At 43.6% G+C, this 15,332-nt stretch overlaps 1 protein-coding gene across 3 annotated transcripts in view; it reads left to right on the top strand.

Annotated features, from left to right (window-relative positions):
- INPP5A (inositol polyphosphate-5-phosphatase A) overlaps positions 1 to 15,332 on the top strand; it is a 187,903-nt gene that overhangs the window by 144,155 nt on the left and 28,416 nt on the right. For all 3 annotated transcript variants that reach the window (XM_064663456.1, XM_064663455.1, XM_064663454.1), the window contains exons 10-11: positions 12,480 to 12,575; positions 12,921 to 12,995. In XM_064663456.1, coding sequence (XP_064519526.1) covers positions 12,480 to 12,575; positions 12,921 to 12,995 — 171 coding nt within the window. The remainder of the gene's footprint in view (positions 1 to 12,479; positions 12,576 to 12,920; positions 12,996 to 15,332) is intronic.

Here is a 15,332-nt window from a genome sequence, read left to right as displayed (position 1 = left end):
TTCAGCTTGCTCAGGGTATCGGGTCCTATGAACATCTGTTTGTGCCTAAAATCAGTGAGGACCTGGACTGTATCCTGCCTCCCTCCTCCCCTTTGTTTCCAGAGGCTATTGTTTCCGATTTCATGCTATCAGAGGGGCTGCATGTTTTCCTGTGTGAAGTTGTCAGAGAGATAAAAGCACAGGAGCAGGGTCACATTTCGAGGGATGGGCATGAAAAATTGGTAAAATGTATCTTGAGGGCCACCCACAAGACTTGATTGAAGAAATTCAGAAGTAGGGAGTAGAATTGTCATTTTAAAATTGTGCAGATTCCAGGCTGGAATAAGTAGTGGTGAAATAAGTGTTTAAATGGCAGAAATCCCTTAGTCAGATTTACACTTAGTTGACTTATTACTGTTAGGTAGCTTGAGAGCTTTGTAACACAGAAAATACCATTATCTTCACTGTGATGCCTGCCTGTGTCCCTTCGGTACAAGAGAGAGGGGCTTTAAGGCTTGTTTTGCACCTTTCAGCCACCATAATGCACTGGGGAAAAAAGAAGCAGTACTGGAGGTGTCTACCTGGCCAAAATGATCAATATGGAATCACAGAATCATTAGGTTGTATGACATGAGACCTGCAAGGAATACAGTAAGGGTGATGATGAAAAAGACAAATAGTGCAGCTTATTTAACCTAATGAAACACATTTTCCAGGAAGGAAGCACAGTACTATCCGTGTAACTGTGGCTGTGGTTTATAGTGCTGCAGACCATGGTCAGCCCAAACACACTTATCCTGTTGTCTGACATGAGTTCCAGAAGTGGCCCCCTGGTTTGGAAGGACGCAGAGCAGTTCAGGTGCAGCAGGAGGGAAGAGCTGTGCTCACACACAGCTATCTGGGCAGCTCAGCACTGTCCTCCCCTCCTGCAGTGACACAGCAGGAAGGGCTACAGGTGTCTTACAGGTGTTCTCTGAAAGGACTAAGCAGCCAGGAAAAAGATGTGCCTGTCCCTAACTTAGTGTCAGCAGAGCTAAGGCAGGGCCTTGCTAGTCTGTCTGGTTTATCTTAACTTTTCACTTAGGTCTCTACGAGGTATGAAATGAAGTTTAACAGTGCTGGTGTAGGTCAGGGATGCACTAAGATGGTTGCTTTTATTTTAGAAGCTTGTAATGAGGGTTTTGTTAAAGCACATGACAAGAAAACAAATGAAATATGTAAGTTGTACTTTTTCCAAGGCAGCTGATAGATAAGGGACGCCGAGCAAGGCGTTCTCTTGCTGCCAAATTACTAAATGATATATGTGATACAAATCAGCCTAATACTGGAATTTTAAGGACATATCTTTTTTTTCTATAGCTTTTTTCCAAAGAGAACTCAATTATTTTTCTTACATGCATACATTATTTGCAATTTAATATGAGAAATCAAAATACATTCTGAGTTTTGTTGAATTTATCAGCATTTTTGGCTATGGAAATTCAGGGCGGGGCACTAATATGCAGACTTTTTTCCACTTTGGTAATACAGCGGGAAAAATTGTTAAACATGTTTTAGAAGTACAATAAGTATTGAATTTATATCCTGTATGGTAATACTTCTGGATATTAATTGGTTTATAAATAGAAAAAGGAGAAAGCTGCAACACTGCAAATTGTGTAGCAGTTTTGTAGGTGAGTTTAAAGAAGAGCACTCCGTGAGTACTTTTAAATAGGAATATCACTTATGAGCACTCAAGTTTAACTTGCAGTGACCTTGGTCAGGGTTCTGGGTCCCACTGCAGGAGTGGCTGTGGAGGTGGCATTCCCTGCCAGCCCATGTCCAGGGCACAGAGGGGACCTGCACCTGGAGTGCTGGCCCTGAGAGGTTTCTTACACCCAGGGTTCCCTGGGGGTCCTGCCAGCCCCAAGGCTGCCACGTGTCCCTGTGCTTCTGCTCCAGGCAGGCAGCAGAGCACATCTCAGACCAGGGAGGAGATGTGAGGAGACACCTGGGCACAAAGTCACACCAGCACAGTTCCAGTTTGGGGGGCAAGGGGATAATCTGTCTTTCTCAGCATGACCACCACATCTTCATGTCTTGCACTGCTTCGAGTATTATGGAGAGGAACTTTAACACTGCTGATAACGCCCATTTCTGGTCTTAATGGGTGTAAATTCTTTTTGAAATCACAGCTTTTTTATACCAGCAGTTTTCTTTGGCCTACCTGTCTGATTTTGGATGGGTGAAAGAATCTACTTTGTTTGTCTCAAAAGGGAAAAGAGCAAAGCCTAGAGTAAAAATTAATAGCACATCTTAAAATCCATTACAACATCTCCCTTTTTTCTGACTAAAAGTGAGTGAAAAAGGCCTCTCTAGAGGAAATAAAGAAGAAGTTATTACAGCTTTCACTTTTTTGTAGAGTATGAAAAAGCTTTCTGTATGTTAAACAGTCTTGTGGACATCTGGCATGATTGGTTTTAATCTGCTGACTAAAAAGTCAGGATTAAATCTTGCTTTACACCTCTTTGTATTGCGGTCAGTAAAGTGACAGAGCTGCCCTGAAACAATGGCACTACTTATTCCACCCAATATGCCATGTGGTAGATCACCCCCTTTTTCAGCACCACTTCTCTGCAAAGACAATGAAGCATCTGGTGGGGTTTTCCTGTGTCCAAGATATTTTTTGTCAGTAATTTCACTCAGCCGCTCTGCTTAGCTCTCCCTCGGTGCTACTTTTTGAGACGGGGTTTGCCAAATCCAGTGGCAAGAGGTCAGGAGGCCAAAGTGATGAATTTTTATGTGCCTGTTCCTTGTGTTTCTGCTCAGTCATGATTCTTTGCGCGCTGTGCTGCCTCTGAAAGGGAGCCACAGTGAGCAATTTGTCCTCCCGGGCTGTGGAGAATGGGGAGGCAGATGAGTTAAAGTGGCGTGTACGACTGCGGACAGAGCCGCGCACAAATGTTTCCTGACGGCCGAACAGAATCCTCCTGTCACTATTCAGCGCGAGAGGGGCTTGGGAGATTTGTAGCCTGTTGGCTTTCGATCAAGTGACAAATGAATTTAACAGCACTTAAAGATACAGCAGAAAGAATAGCACTTCAGCAGCCAGCCCCAGCTGTGAGTTCTAAGTGATGCTGCGTTAACACTTCTGAACTCGCATTTCTCCCTCTCTTAGCATCCTTGGGAGCTCTCTGTTTCTTCTGTGTTTCTCAGCATGTTTGAATCCTGATTTGCTTTAAGGAAAAAAATTTCATCTGTGTTTCAGAAACTCTTTAGAATGGGCTTTCTGGTTGTTGGCCCAGTTGGGTCCCATCCCCTCCAGAGAGGCACTGGTCCTTACAAGCAGGAGGGCCCTGGTAGTCACACTTCTGGCATAGCTTTCTGTCCCCACTCAGCAGTGCTCTCTGACACCCACCAGGGTCCAATGAGCCAAGGATCAGCATCCGTTGCAGGGTTAAATCCCTCTGAATCCCCAGCCAGTGCTGTGAAGTTGCTGGTCCTCCAAGTCTTTCTCTGATCAGCTGTATCTCAATAGCTGGCTGAGGGCTGTTGTTGGTCGGCAGCTGAGCTTTGGACCTCTCAGTGAAGGCCGTGCCCTAGGGAGTGTTGAACATCACAGTGCTGCACAACTCATCCTTCTCACACCAAACCACACCAGAGGGGATGCAGAGCTGCCTTACCAGGATTGTGAAGAGAGGTGGTACATAGAATATGCCACCTTGTTTCCTCTCTCCACACCGTTTCTGTGTGTTACCAGTCATTATTGGGAGTGGGGTGTGTACGCAGGCTGATCTGTCTGTCCATTTTACCCTTCATCAGGGAGGATATAGCAAACCTTGCATCCACACCCAGCACAGTATTTTACAAAGATATCCTTTAATCATTTTGTCCAAAAAACATTTACTTCAATGTGTGAATAAGGGCTCCTGGAAATGGGAGTACTCCATGATGATTTGTGTCTTTTTGAAGAGAACTGCTGGGCAATGTGCCTGGGGACAGCCCTGCTGTTCAGAGGGGTCAGGGTGCTGCCACAGCCAGGTACTTGGCACCTGCATGACCACAGCGATGGGAGAGGCACAATTCAGCAGTCCCACCTCATGGCTCTCCGAGCTATTAGAACATAACTAGCTGAAAAGGATTATTTGAACTTTCAGGCTGCTGGACTCATATTCCATTTCAAACGTGAATAAAGGAGCAAATGATGTGGAACGAGACAGGGAGTACATTGATGAGAAATGAATGAGATATGGCAGGATGAAAAGTAGTTGAGTCAGAGGGGCTGGACAAACGGGAAAAAAAGGGGAAAAATACAGTAAGGAAATGGTCCACATGCTGCATCAGCAGGGCGTCACCTGGTCAGCCAGTTTTTAGTCTCACCATAACACCATACAGCATTTTTCAGTTATCAACACAGTGAATTTTGCATTTCCAGCTTGTTCAGGTCTGGAAAACAGATACATGAGATGGAAATTATTTTCCTGTCATGTTTGTTTCCTTAAAAAGTAAAGTTAACTTGGAGGAAGGGTGGGTTTTTCCCATAGACAGGAAACAGTAGAAGAAACATGGGCATCTCTCCCACTTTGCTGTTCATGATTGTGACAAGCTGATGACTTGAATGGCACATGTCCATCCTGGAGGGCACACGTCCATCCTGGAAGGCACCTGTCCATCCCACAGTTGTGCTTAGGCTTAGCAAGAGCCCAGGCCTCAGCTGCTGGCAGCCCACAATGCACTCATGCCTCATGCAAGTCACTTTCCTATTCTGCATCTCAATTCTGTCTTTGTTTAAGGGACTAATTTTTTTTTCTGTTTTGCATAATAGGAAGAAGAAACAAGTTTTTTACTTCTTTATATTTCTAATTTTGTCATTAAAAGTATTCAGTAGCTGCATAAAGGCATCTAGATTTTAGGTACATACATTGTTTGATTTCAGAATTGCCCAACATTTCATGTTTTAGAAGTCAGCTCCTGATGATAGCTACTGCTGGGAGTCTACTTTGTGGGAGCCAAAGGCTCACACTCTCCTGAGGTAAAGCCTTGATCTTGAGCTGTGTCACACCATTGATCTTGTACAAAACTCTACATTAATTTAAAGGGCAAACTCCTGAATTTTGGCAGTGCTGGTTGGGAGTGTTTCTGAGCCTGTACTGATGTCAGATGGAAGCAAGGGGCTGGCTGTGCCTGCAGTGCCAGTGCGCTGGGTCAGGACTCCCTGCAAGGGTTAAGGAGGATGAGGCTGACAGACTCCAGTTACCTGGAAACCTGCAGTGTCCAGTTCTGGAAGGGAGTCAAGAAGCACCAAAGAAATTTCTTAGGTGTTGTCTTAAATTTTTACTACTCAGCATTAGTGCTCCCGTGTTTAATTTCTTATGGCTGTAAGAAACCCTGACATTTGGAGGCAGCAGAAACACAAACACCATCAGCACAAACACAGGCAAATGTTACTGCTCAAAACTAAGGCAGTTGCAAGGCACATGGGAGCAGATGGGGTTCACAAACTGTTTTGCTTTTAAAATGAAAAGAAGTAGAGGTTCTTAGTCAGCAAGATAGATAAAAGCAAGCTTAGCTACAAGGAGAGAAGCTGCCTCTCATTTCATTCCTCCTGAATTCAGGAGAACAGAAACATTTTTCTACAGAAATAGACTTTCATCACAGATTCTGTGTGCTTCACCAAAGTCTTTGCTGAGCAGAAACAATACACCCAGTCCTCTGCTTGGTCAGCTGGAGTGAAAAAGTGTAAGTGCTCTGAAGGTTTCCAACAAGGAATTTTTCAAGCTGGTACTGCTGCTTGGCCAAAGCAGAAAAAATAATGGAAGAGAAATAATAGAATGTCTGAGTAAATCGGAAGAGGTTCACACCTTATGGGACAAGTCAGCATATATTGCATATAATTCCCTAGTAAGAGTTGGACTGTTCCAGTTCCTGTAATATGAAAAAGCAAATAATTGTCTTTAAAAACATCCCTAGGACTACTTGACATCAAGTAGTGAAGCAAAATTATTAGAGGGATGGACAGGAGGAGGGAAGGGATTTTTCTAGCACACTGCTTCCAAGTTCCAGCTCTTGTAGGGCTGTGGGTTTATCCGGATCTGATCAAAGTCCTGAATGCGTATTATCGATGTCAGCAAGTGAATTTAAACTTAGACCTTAAAAAGGGGGCAGGGGAGCCCCTTTACCTTTGTCCACAGAGGCCCCACACAGTTCCATGTCCTGATTCACACAGGTGCCAGAAAGCTCCCGGTGAATTGTTTGTGAATCAGTGTTTAGATGCTTCACTGCACCCAGGCTTGAGAACATAGACAGGAAAACAAAATGAGGGAATGGAAAAAGATGTGCAACCTGACCAGAGAGCGAGAGAGAGAAAATGAGAAGATAGTCAGCATGCAGGTGAATATGTCTGATGGAAAAGGAGTTCTAAGCTTGATCTGTAATCTTGGGGAATCAGAGGCAGAGGCCTTTTGGATTTAATTCAGACTATTTTCTGAAGAAGGTAATTAAAAAGATAGTTGTCATTGCCACCAGCTGTTGGCACAGAGCAAAGCTGCTGAGGCCAGGGGCCACGGTGAGGGACCTCGGGGCTCCCTCCAGACCTAGAGAAGGACAGGCTGTGCCACCAACACGTGGCACTGGGCTGGCCATTACAGCACTGAGCAAGCCATTCCAGCACCAGGCCAGCCATTCCAGGACCGAGCCAGCCATTCCAGCCCTGAGCCGGCCATTCCGGCCCTGAGCTGGTCATTCCAGCACTGTGCTGGCCATTCCAGCCCTGAGCTGGTCGTTCCAGCCCTGAGCTGGTCGTTCCAGCCCTGAGCTGGCCATTCCAGCCCTGTGCTGGCCATTGCAGCCCTGAGCCAGCCATTCCAGCCCTGAGCCACCCATTCCAGCCCTGAGCCGGCCATTCCAGCACCGGGCTGGCTGCTCTGATGCCCTTCCCTTCCCTGGGCTGGGTCTACAGCGATGTGCTGTGCTTGAGACCAAAGAAAGACAGGCTGTTTCCAGGGGATCATTTATTATAGGGAGGCAGGAGATCTTTGGGACAACTGGGACATGAGGATAGTGTTTTGGTGCTGAGCTTTTTTGGTCACAAACACCACCCAAAGAGGCATTTTAAAAAATCCCAGAATATCCCTGTGCCACAGATCAGTGTGAGGGATCTGTACAGAGGGAGCTAGAACGGTGCCGTAGGTCCTGGGGGTCTCCTGAGCCAGGCTCTCACTGGTGCTGCTGCAGTCTGCCTGTGAGGTTCAATCCTGACATGGTAGAGGCACAGCAGGGTCATGTCATGGGCAGTGATGTGCCCTCAGAAGGAGGGCCATGCACAGGGCACATGAGCTGCGGGGGCTCCCACTCTCCTTCCACCCGGCTCCTCCGCCACCTCTGCGCCCCTGGACATGAACTGACTCCTCTGGAAACATCCCAAGAGAAAGTAACTTTCCATAGAGATACTTTAAGTGGCTTCTCATTAATACTTGTTTGTATTTGTTCTTTATTCAAGTAACATTTATGTCACTGCTGAGTTCAATTCCTGCTCCTCAGAGCTAGCTTATTAGTATTACAAGTTTAGTAACTGCTCTGGGACATTATTGCTATTTGCACACAGTTAGAGTTAACACAAGTTAATATATAGTCTAAAGGATATTTTTGCAATAGAAGTGTCTGTCCTCTCAGATAGGGTTTGATTGCTGCACCCTGGGGGACTGAGCCCGGTGATGCCCCTGACGTTTGCAGCATCTGTGAGGCCAAAAACCTCTGTGTGGCTCTGAAAAATCAGCCATGATGAGCCTCCGTTTCAGGGACGGGTAGAGTTTGAAAACCGCAGCGTTACCTGTCCTATAGCTAAATGCTCACCTCCCATTCACTCAGAAAGTTACATTTAACTTTGTTTTTTCTCACTTGCAAATTTTATTTCTCTTACATCATGTGATTTGGTGAATTTGCTGGTGGTGTATTCCCAATATCCAGGAAATTGTATCAGCCCCTCGCAGGAAAGGAGGAGCCCAAACAAGTCACATTCCTGTTATTCCCAAAGTAGCAAATCTTTTACCTTGCTGATTATTTCAAATACAATTTGCGTCCAGATAATAATAAAAAAGCATTTGATTATCCTAATTTAATAAGTCTCAGATTGATTTTGAGTCTTGAGCAGCATTTCAGAAGAAGAATTTCACTGTCATAATTAGATGATACATGTACGTCTCTCTTTTCTGTCCTGCCAGAACCCACAGAGTGTGTAACCTAAAATGAAATATCTTAAATTTAACTGATTTGGTTGCTCATGTGCTCAAGACCTTATTTCACCTGGCTCCTGTTAGCAGTCTTCAGACTCTGCACTTCTCTGCTGGCACTCACGGCCACAAACACGTCTGTGTCAATCCGTGCAGCTCACTGTAAATTGCAATGGCAACTACTGCTGAACTTTCTTAATTATAAAAGAGCAATGTATATTTTCTACTTTCTTTTCTTTTTTTTTTAGAAGAATTCAAAGTAATAATAAGTCCTAAGAAAAGTATTCAAATAATTGGGAAAAATAATACACATCTTTAGCATCAGTAGACAGGTGAAACAGCACAGGATGAGTGCTTGGATACCATGTTTTGGGGGTTTTTTTCCCAAAAAAAGTTTTTTCTGAAGTCCTTACAAGCATGTAATATCTCACATATTAAGAGGTGGACTCAGTCTCAAGGCTGTTCAGAAAGCAGGAGTGTGAAATCAGTGAAAAATCAGCTGCAGTTTTCAGCTGAGCAGGAAGCAGCAGTGCAGTCCACAGCTGCTCACATGCTTCCATAAAAACACAATGTAAAATATATTATAGACTGTTGTATGCCTTATATATATAACACGATTGTTTTTACTGTAGGTGTGCAGAAATACAGTCTGAAACACTTGGCTGTGTGGTGTGTATGGGGGAGCAGGTGCATTTTGAAGGTGTATTATGCGGTAAATCAACAAGCTTTCCATTTCTGAGGATTGCCAAGTTTAGGAAAAATTACAGATTTGTCTCTTGCCAGTATAAAAAAACATTCCCTCCTAGCTTTGCCTAACGGGACGTCTTTCTACATCCCAAGGCTATTGTCAGGAAAGTTGTTGTTATGTTTTACAATTCAATACACATAAATTATCACAAAAGATTTTTTCAAAAGTACTACAAAGCATCTACCTGTGTGGAGTATGGGAAAATAAGAATGAGACACAGCTGTGTTTGCTAGGGAAAGGCTGGATACTTAGTTGTCTCTCACCTCTGAATGCAGCTCTCCTGCAAGCTTTTTAACCAAATCTTATTTCCAAAGAAAAAATATTAAAAAAAAAAATCAGTTATGTTGAGTTTTGATATCTGATTTCCCCTCTTCTGCCCTTGTAAAAGAGTACCTTTGAGGGAATACTCAGCAAGGAACAGTGGGTTTTCATAGCATTTTGATTTTCTTCACTAGCAACAAAAAACCCCTTCATAAGCAGACTTGCCTAAAAAGGCACATGGTCCCGAAAGTTTTCTGCTTGGGTGACTACGACTGTGTAGAAATTGAAAGGAGGAGGAAAAAAGGAGTGCTCCAGCTTGTATAAGAAATGAACCTTTGCCCAATCACTTTTGTCTGTGAATAAGGTAACTTTTTGTGCATGTGAAATTTGAAAGCAATAAGGTATGTGGGTCCTTTCTCTGTATCGGTTCTCAAGAGTCGATCGAGGGGTTTTTCTTTTGGAGACGGACTGAAGTTAGGAGATAAAGCAGCTCAGGGAAAAAAATGTTCTCAAGCAGATGCCTTTAAGAGACAGAAATCATGAATTTGTTGAATTGCAACCACTCTGGGGGTGGCTACAATGACTTTTTGACAGTGACAGTAACTCTGCCGTGTCTTTTCGAGCCCTTCTTTGGCCCATTCACTCTGGAAAGCTGCTTAAGCGCACTTAAGCGCATTAGCATTTGGATGCTCGGGGACCGTATTGACCCTCATTTGGAAAGTTTAAATGAGTGAAAGATGGAGCGATTTGTTAGGGCTTTAGAAACCAGCTTTAGAGAGCGGCGGGTTTTCCGCTCTGGTTTGTTCGGGTGCTTGTTCTAATCTGGTGTGCTGTTTGAAGGGACCAGACTGATTTGTGACACATGAGCCCAAAGCGCTCTTTTTTTGGGCTTGACCCGATTATGTGTCTGTGCTCTGAATTTCAATCAGTGGGTCGGAGGGAGCGCGGTTGGGAATGGCTCACTGCTGGATTACCTCACTGGCTCCGTGCGGACACAGATGGCCAAGCAGTCAGTGCATGTCTGAGGGACAAAAGGATCATCCGACAGGACGTGGTGGGTGCAAGGGAACAGGTAGGAGGTCTGTACCTAAAGTAAGTGGTCCCAGAAGTGGAGCCTCCATGACGATCCCAATGTCATTCCTTCTCTTCCCTGACAGGGTAAGGTTTAACCAGCCACCACCAGCATCTTCTCTCTCTTCTTCTAAGCCTTCCAAAAAAAACACCTTAAAATCCTGCAGAGCAGGTGAAGTTCTCCCAGGGCAGCCTGTGACTGTGCCTGTGGGACTAGTGCCCCTTGTGCCAGTGGAACCTCTGATTGTGCAGACACCTACAGGTGCTTTGGCATGTGCCAAGTATTTTAGGGTAAACCTGGAGTGAGACGTGTGTAATCCGTGGATACGGCACTGCTTTTGGGGAGGGAGAAAACAGTCAGGAAAAGTTTGTCAGGAATGGACATCATTCATTCAGTGAGATGGGGAATCGGCACCTGTTCCATTCACAGACTTGAAGAAAAATATCAGATTTGGGGTTTTTTACCAAATCACACTCAAGTTACCTATTTAAGATGAAGTTGCTCAGCTCGCTGCTTTTTTACAATCTTTACACAGTTTGCACTGTGGCAATAGGCAGGGGCCTTTATCAAGGATCAAATCTTTTATCGAGTGGGAGCAGAATGTCCATTGACAGATTGTTCCCATTCTGGCACCAGTAACCTCAGCTGAGATCTGAAGTATTTGGAAGCAGATGGATTTTTGTTTAAATACATGTTTGGCATGTGTTTCTGCCTTCAGGAGAAAGTGAGAACAGGGAAGGGAGAAGTGAGCTATAGTTCATGGCCTTGTGTCTCATAGATAATGCAACTCTGGTAATGAATCCAAATATGAGTATTTCTATTTGTGAGAGGAAGAAGCATGTTGTAGGATGTGAAATTCTATTATCCCGTTACCACAGAACATTTTACAAGTGAATATTAATGCAAAATGAAAATCTATTGTCTGACCCTTATGAAAAGGAATGGAGCAGGCAGAGCAAGAGAAGTCTCTGCTTTGCCTTTCCTTGACTGAGTTATTTTCTTTAGCATGCTTTTGTTAAGAACCTCTAGCAAAATAAGTTTTTATTCAGGATGGCCTTTGCCAGTATCCATATCTAGGGCTGTGCACAGATCCTGTCAGCAGCTTGTGCCTCAGCTGCAGCTGAGGATGCTGAGCTGCCTCCCACATGCGGGGGCACATCTCTGCCTTTGAAAATTGCTGAGGTTTCCTCAGTTCCCCTTTCTGCCTGCTGCCTCGTGGTTGCCAGCAGTCAGGCAGAGGGGCAGGGGTACCTGTGCACAACCCTCATAGCTTTGCCCAGGCGGGGGGACTGCAGAGCTCAAGGTGAACCTGCCCACCCCTCCCCTCAGTTGAGATGTAGTCTATCCCTGCATTTGGAAGCTCTTAACATAGTTAAAGTTTCACTGAAAGTATAGATTCAGCTAATCTAAAGTATGTTTTTAAGTAAAATTTATGCTCAAGTGCTTTTCTAAAAGCTCCAGATTTCACCTGTTGCCATGCAGTGGAGCCAGCCCTTTGAACAGTCCATTCCCTGGTACTCCCCATTGCCAGGGAAGCTGGACCTCAGCCAGGAGAGTGGCCAATGGACCGAAGCCCCACTTCTGTGGAAATTCATACCTGATGAAGTGTTGATTTATAATGTGTTTAGGCACCCACTCCTCAGAATATCTAGAAATGTGACATTGTCTCTAATTTAAAGAATGCTGCACAGGGAATTTGCTATCCAAAGTAAACTGTGAAAGTTGCTGTCAGATTGCTCAGGCTTCCAAAGTGTACTTGGAAAATGAATTTACAGGGCAGACGTTTTTGCAAAGAAGAGTTAACCCACAGAACTGCAGTACCAATGTAGTTACCAGCTCTTAGAAACTGGCACAGAACCCAGCGAGGTGTGGAGTCACGAGCTGTAAGAAGTGGTTTGGAGGATGTTTACAAGTAATGTGTGATACCTGTGAAAGAACGTGTTTGCATGGTAGCAAGTTGAAAGACTATTTGCCTTATCTGATTGATACTTTCTTAATATTGCCTGTTTCTCTCCAAATGGTAATTCAAGTTATTGTTTCAAGTCCATCATGAGTGGAAGTGACTTAAATTAGCAATGCTTTGTATTTTGACCTACAGCAAATCGTATTTCCAGGTGGACATTGAAGATACATCAACTGATAATGTTCAATTAAATCTGGCCTTCTGTTGTGTATAAACTTGTTTCCCTTTCTCCCTTTGTGTTTTTCTTAGACACTATGTGCAAAGGCCACCATGCAGACCATCCGGGCAGCTGACACAAATGAAGTAGTCAAGCTAATATTTCGTGAATCTGATAATGACCGAAAGGTAAACAACTTAATGCCCTCAGCACCCCTGTGTAAATAGAAACGGTGTTGAATGTTCACTTTCTTTTCTACAAAGCATGAATATAGTTGTTCCAAACTGATAATGTAGAGGGAGGGGAGGGATATAGATTGTCACACCTAATGCTCAGTTAATTGGATCTGTTTAAGTGATCGCCAGCCAAGTAAATGGGCCAGCTGACAAGGGGCTTTGGACATGTGCAAATGTTGTGTGGTTTTAAAGGGCTGCATGTCTCTGGAAGGGTCACTGCCAGCAGCTGGGTGCTGGGCAGCCAAGTCCGAGAGCTTTGCTGACCTTTCTCCTCTATTTTTTTTTTTTTTTTTTTAGGTTATGCTGCAATTAGAAAAGAAGCTCTTTGACTATTTTAATCAAGACGTATTTAGAGATAACAATGGCACTGCGGTAAGTTCAGTGCTAAGCACTTTTGAAGGAGTAACTTTGCAAGTCACATACAAATTGCATTTCTCTAACCAGCCCTTTATCCTTATCAGCTGTCCTGTCTGCAGAATGAGAAGAACCAACACAGTAACTGCTCCAGATTTCCTCATCACTGAGCCAGTTATTTAGTGTACAGGTTCTTAACTTTGGTGTGTTTACCTTCTTTTTCATAGAAAAAAATTGTAAATTAAATGTATATGACAATTTGCTTTTCTTCTCTGTCCTCTGATCTGCATTTCTTCAAGCATCCTCTTTCATTACTAGCTCTTCATAGTGCACCACAGTAACTTAGGAAAAGCCCTTCATGCAAAGCTGTTCTGAAAATACTAGGGTCTTCTGAGTGTACAAAATATACTAGAAACACAAGAATAAGTAGAGTAGAAATCTCAAACCCTCCAGCAGACTGTCACTGTTCAGGCAATCAAAAGGCTTCCCAAGAGGATAAAGCAGACAGGGAACACTAATGCTCTGATTTGTAAAAAGGACTGTGATTTTTCTGTGAAAAGTGGCATTATATTTTCTTTAAGGTGATTTTATTTCATTTTGGAAAATCTATATATCACTGCTTGCAGCTTTCTCTGTTTCATCTAAGGTTCCTAGGAGTTAGGTATCTAAAGGAATACGTTCTCTGCCTGCTCACACAGCGTGTGGCTGCTTTGTGCCAGGGATAGGATGCACACAGGATCCATGACTGTCCCTCTCTCTCCTCTCCTCTCTTCTCCTCTCCTGCTACAGCTCATTCTCCCACTGTGCACAGAGAGCTGGGCTATTGGAGGGCTCTCTGCGAGGCTCTAGGGCAAGGAGGGCAGCTGAAGCCCTGGTACCCTCTCTAATTTTTAAGTGGACTTCACCTAGGAGATTAATTCCATGTGAGAATCTGAGATCTCACTCATTTGTTGAGGCCAGAAGAATTTGAGGAGTGAGACCCATGAGGGAAGCGAAGGTCGGGTTCCCCTTTCAGCACTTGCTGCAATCCCATCCCAGCGTGACTCGTGTGTCCTGTGTGCTCGCCTGTGTGGGCAACGTGCCTTCAACACACTGTGAGATCACTTTGGGGGTTGTTGGTTTTAAATTCACAAGGTGAATGCATCCTAGGGAAATACATAATGTTTCTTTCACTGATGTTTTGCAGTTTTGGGGACATTTAATTCAAAGCAATAACTCTCCTCCCAATTCCATACTAATGCCATTCCCGTCCCAGCTTTTCCTCCATGTGTATTGTTGTAATAACTTTTTTAGCTTTTTGTTTAAGAAGAACTCAAGTGACTGTCATCTGTATTTTCCCCCAGTATATTCCTGAAGCTGAGCAGAGCTGTTCCTGGTGGTGCCATTTGCCATGTCCCAGTGGTGTTTTGGGTGGCTGCTGGTTGATTTGCATACAGGGCCACAGGGTGTGAAGGCACAGGCAGAATCCCACTTAAACAAATTCCATTTCAAAATCAGTAGTCATTTCTTTCATGCATCAAGAAGCGGGAAATCTTCCAGATCAAACATGGAAGAAAAAGATAAATGATATAATGAGCCATTGGAGATAATCTAATCTTCATGGTCTAGTTAAACACGCAGCACCATGATCACTAAAAACAAACTACCTCTCTAAAAGGATAAATGTCTCTGTGCCGAATTCAACCCAAAAAATCCATCGCATCCTTCATCAACCGCCGGTCTTGTACCAGCCTGACAGAAATTTAATTCAAGCTGGCTCCTGAAAATAATTATTGTATTTTAAGAGTAGTAATCATTGGTCGGGACATGATTGAATGTGTCCATGCCTATTGACTTTTTCTATGATTTATAGCTTTGTTTAGTCGATATTCCCATCGAAATTGTATAATTAATTATAAGTGGGGCTGTCAGGTCTGCAGGATGGAGTGCCCTGATGAGTATTTGGGAAGATTAAATTTTCCTTAGCTGTACCAATGCAAGGCTTGGGAATTTTCACAGCACTGTGGCTGTTGGATAAAGATGTTTTCTGTGTGTTTAGCAACTGCTTTAGCTCAAAATCCATTGATTTTTCTGAGGGCATTTTTTTATCAGTGCAGTGTCTCTTCAGTAACATTGGAATGTGTACAGATGTGGCAAAACCTGACAAATATTTATTATCAACAGGCTACTTTATCATTGTCCATACACAGTTATTCCTTCCTTTTTATGTTGTAATCAACAAAAAGGATCTTAAGATATATTTATAAAAATGATTATTTTTTATGAAAAATCTGATATAGGTACAAATTACCCGTTTAACAGAAATTCAGTTTGAAATGCATACAGTAATCCATCAGGTCTAATTTTTCCAAACTA

Source organism: Pseudopipra pipra, chromosome 8 (assembly GCF_036250125.1).
Source record: "Pseudopipra pipra isolate bDixPip1 chromosome 8, bDixPip1.hap1, whole genome shotgun sequence".
Lineage (NCBI taxonomy): Eukaryota > Metazoa > Chordata > Aves > Passeriformes > Pipridae > Pseudopipra > Pseudopipra pipra.
The sequence above is the reverse complement of the archived record's forward strand: the minus strand, read 5'-3'. Positions and strand labels throughout refer to the sequence as shown.